General features: G+C 37.9%; 1 protein-coding gene across 1 annotated transcript; it reads right to left on the bottom strand.

Annotated features, from left to right (window-relative positions):
• Positions 1-395: 395 nt before the first annotated feature.
• LOC112062452 (lupus La protein homolog) lies at positions 396-1,754 on the bottom strand. The gene is given in 3 exon segments (XM_024116898.3): positions 396-631; positions 755-1,099; positions 1,102-1,754. Coding segments are annotated over 3 exon segments (1,212 nt in total). The 5' UTR covers positions 1,748-1,754; the 3' UTR covers positions 396-410.
• Between the last annotated feature and the right edge of the window lie 2,999 nt (positions 1,755-4,753).

The raw sequence follows: 4,753 nt of genomic DNA, 5'->3' as shown, positions 1-4,753 counted from the left end.
GAATGTGGTTTTTGTTCCACAGGCTGCAGGATTGTAGTTCTTGCTTCTGCTGACTGCCCTCTGGTGGATGAGGCTATCTAAGAGGCTTGGAATGAGTATTCTTTTTTTTTTATGCACTATGCATTTTATTACTTTGTACTAATACATTCTCATATTACAAAGGCAATTTAGTGGAAGAATGTTTCTTTTGATATTTGAATAATCTGAAAGAACACAAACAGAATTATACATAAAAAAATACTCACTTTGATAACAATAACAACAAAAAAAGACAAGTTAAACAACAAAAAAAATTTTCCTTTCTTACACGTGGACATTGAAGTGGACCTAATTTGGTTTACTTTTTAAAAGCCTCCAAAGACAAAAGCAGCTCAAAATCTAATTACAATGAATAAAAAATGTTTACTAAATTACTGGTCTCCGGCACTATTTTCTGTTTTCTGTTGTTTTGATGCAGGTTCTTCTTTGTCTGTTTCTTCTCTTGCTCTTTTTACTGGTCTAGATGCACCATTTTCATCATGTTCATCATCACTATCAAATTTAGTTTTCTTGCCCTGAAACTGTACTTTTCCTTTAGCAGAGCCAATCTGGGCAGCTTTATTTCCCTTTCCTTTTCCTTTAAATCTGCGACCTGTAGAGACAAAATTGAGAAACCCGTAATGTTTTAAACCTCTTGTCAATGTCTTTTAACACCAATTAAAATTTTTACCCAAGCAAATGAGTTAAATAGTCAAAGAAAATCAGAATTAATGACCTTTTGACTTCCATTTGTTTAGGGATTCTTGTTGATCTTCTATTATTTTTTTCAATGCTTCTTTTTCCACATCTCCTTCTAGTACTTCCCAGGTGGCCTCTTTGTTCCTTAATTGTAGGTTACCATTATTTGCATCTTTTGCTTTATCCAGTGCTTCCTTAGCTTTTTCTTTAAACAGAATTATTCCCTCTTTGGCTCCTCTGACAAAGTCTATCCATTTTATTTCACCATGATTTGAGAAAAGGATATGCAAATCTTCTCTACACATCTGATCATCTAAGTCTCCCGAGAATTTCAGCAAGCAGACAATCTTTTCTTCTAGAGATTTCATTTCAGCATTTTCTGCTTTTGTTTTTCTTCTTGCTCTTGTTTAGCTTGTAATTTAGCTTCGATTTTATTTTGCTTTCTTTCTTCATTTTTTTTTGCAAAGTAATCTTCCTTGAAAAGTATTAGCAGGTCTGTGTCTTTGTACTTCTGGCCAGGGGTCTCAACAAACTTCTTAGCAGATTCAATGGTATCAAATACAGCAAATATTGATCCCTTAAATACCTTGTGCAATGTTCTTCTCATCTGAATATTTAGCACCTGACCTTTATCTTCCAACCATTGTTTTATGTCATCAAGGGTTGCATCAATTGGGAAGCCTTTAATATAAACAGATCTGTTTTTTACATCATTTTTATACTCATCAGTCACTTCAGGGAGGGGTTTGCTTGGAGATCTTCTAATTTTAGTTTTATCTTCACTTATTTCCATGAGTTCCGCCTTTGATTTGCTCAATGCTTCTACTATTACATTAAAGTCTGTTGTTAGACGGTTTAACCTATTAAATTTTATCATTATCTCCAAAGGTACCCAGCCTTCATCCAGTTTGATCTATTCCTTTAAAAATTTGTTGCTTGGCAAATTGAAGTCACCAAAATAATACTCGATTTGATGACAGATCTTGGCCTCCAGAGCAGCCATTTTTTCATTATCACCATTTTCTGCCATTCTGGCTATCTTTTTTTTTTTTTTTTTTTTTTTTTTTTTTTTGTGGTACGCGGGCCTCTCACTGTTGTGGCCTCTCCTGTTGTGGAGCACAGGCTCCGGACGCGCAGGCTCAGCGGCCATGGCTCACGGGCCCAGCTGCTCCGCGGCATGTGGGATCCTCCCGGACCGGGGCACGAGCCCATGTCCCCTGCATCGGCAGGCAGACTCTCAACCACTGCGCCACCAGGGAAGCCCCAATTCTGGCTATCTTTAAGTTCCCGGTCCCACAGAGACACGCCACAGGGTCACTAACAGCGACAGCAACGTCTCCCATCCCCAGCGCCGCCGGCTTGCCCAGCGCACCTCGGAATGAGTATTCTTATCAGTGATCTAAAAATAGTGGTTGAGCCAATGCTCAATAAGCTTGCTGATTACATTAAAATGTTTGCATTGTTAACACCTTAGGAGAAAAGAGGGGACTAGGAACACATACAAAGGGAAGTGCATTTAAGGAAATACTTGGTGAAGCACAATAAGGCCTTTGTGCCATAACAGAGTCCTATCTTCATAACAAGCAGAAATATATTGCTAACAGAAACATGTGAAAAAGCCCACATTTGCTACATTTGACTTCAGTCAGACCCTTTGATTTAAACGGTACTCAAATTCTTTTTTTTGAGGGAGATGAATGTAAATCATTTAATCATAACACATAGCATTGTTAGGCACTAATTATGTGCCAAACACTGTGCTTTACATGTATTCTCTCATTTTTAAATATGTTTTGGTGTGAGATACACAAAAAATATATAAGTTACAGGCACATTTTACCAAATGGTTAAAAAGTAAACTGTGACCTATTAGGTGCTCTCTAATGACCTATATGGAAATGGAGTCTAGAAGAGAGTGGATATATGTATATGTATGGCTGATTCACTATGCTGTACAGCAGAAACTAACACACCATTGTAAAGCAGTTATACTCCAATAAAGATGTTTTAAAAATCACATAAATGAAACTTAAAATTGTGATGACTTCTTTCAACTACCCAAGTTAATTCTTTAATAATTGTTCTGACCTCTATATTTTATTCAGAAAAAAATCAATCTAATTTAAATAAATAGAAGTACCTACCAAAAAAAAGGTAATTAAAAAAATAAAAAGTAAACTGTATCCACACAAAAACTTTCACACAGATGTTTTTAGAAGTTTCATGTATAATTGCTAAAAGTTGGAAGCAACCAAGATGTCTTTCAGTAGGTGACGAGTGAATAAATAAACTGTGATACACCCAGAGAATAGGATATTATTCAGTGATAAAAGAAATGAGCTGTCAAGCCTGCATGGAGGAACCTTAATTGTCTATTGCTAATGGAAAGAATCCAGTCTGAAAAGGCTACATACTGTTTGATTTCAATTAAATGACATTCTGGAAAAAGCAAGACTGTGAAGACAGAAAAACATCAGTGGTTGCCAAGGATTACAGGGGAGGGAGGGACGAATAGGTTGAGTACAGAGGATTTTTAGGGCAGCAAAACTATTTTGTATTATACTATGATAGTGGATGCATGTCACTATACATCTGTCTAAACCCATAGAATGTACAAGACCAAGAGTGAACCCTGATATAATCTGTGGGCTTTGGGTGATATGAAACATCAGTGTAGGTTCACTGATTGTAACAGATGTAAAATCTAATGGGGGATGTTGATAGTGAAGGGGGCTGTGCATGTGTAGGATTAGGGGGTATACGGAAATGCTCTGCATTTCTCCTCAATTTTGCTGTGAACCTAAAACTGCTCTCATAATAAAGTATATTAAAGTTTTTAAAAAAGTAAATGTCTGTGTTTACTAAGCAGGTCAGGAAATAGAACATTATAGTCACCCTTTAAAAGCCACCCCTGCCATGGATCCCTACTTCCTCCCCTTCCATTCCCCACCAGAGGTAACCACTACCCTGACTTTTATGCTAATCATTTCTCTCTTTTTTTTTTGGCTGTACTGCAGCATGCAGAATCTTAATTCCTCAACCAGGAATCGAACCCATGCCCCCCTGCAGTGGAAGTGCAGAGTCCTAACCACTGCACCTCCAGGGAATTCCCTATGTTAATGATTTCTTGCTTTTCTTCATGGTATTATGACCTAAGAATACAACCCTAAAAATATAGTGTGCTTTTGTTTTTTAAATATATGTGTATAAATGAAGTCACATTGTATATAATATTCTGTGAATTGTCTTTTTAATGCTCAACAATATGTGAGATTCATCCAAGTTGTTATGTATAGAAATAGTTTGTCCATTTTTAAAAAATTAATTTGTTTATTTTTGGCTGTGTTGGGTCTTCATTGCTGCACATGGGCTCTCTCTAGTTGCAGCGAGCAGGGGCTACTCTTTGTTGCAGTGCGCGGGCTTCTCATTGCGGTGGCTTCTTGTTGCGGAGCACGGGCTCTAGGTGCACGGGCCTCAGCAGTTGTGGCTCATGGGCTCTAGAGAGCAGGTTCAGTAGTTGTGGCGCATGGGCTTAGCTGCTCCATGGCATGTGGGAATCCTCCCGGACCAGGGATCAAACCCACGTCCCCTGCATTGGCAGGTGGATTCTCAACCACTGTGCCACCAGGGAAGCCCAGTTCGTCCATTTTTATTGCTGTATAGTATTCCATTGTATGACTGTGCCATAATTTTTATACATTTTACTGTTCATGAGCATTAGTGCTGCAATGAACATTTTTGTATGTATAATTGTAGTACACATTCACATGCCTTTCTGTTGGAAGTATACTTAGGAGTAGAACTGCTATGTTAACATACCTGTGTTGCTTCAATATCATTAAATAATGCCAGGTTCCAGTTCTAGGTAAGATGCAGTAAGCATACTCTGCCTGTCTCACCCACTGAATGCAGCTATAAAGCCTGGAGCAGTTACTTTCAGGACTCTGAAAAGAAAAATGAGAGTAGGCACATTAGGGAAAAGACTAGAACTCAAAGTATCACTGAACTGATGGTGAGTTTACCTCTGTTTTACCTC

The sequence above is a fragment of the Physeter macrocephalus genome, chromosome 21 (assembly GCF_002837175.3).
Source record: "Physeter macrocephalus isolate SW-GA chromosome 21, ASM283717v5, whole genome shotgun sequence".
Classification (NCBI taxonomy): domain Eukaryota; kingdom Metazoa; phylum Chordata; class Mammalia; order Artiodactyla; family Physeteridae; genus Physeter; species Physeter macrocephalus.
This window is presented reverse-complemented; position numbering and strand designations above follow the sequence as displayed.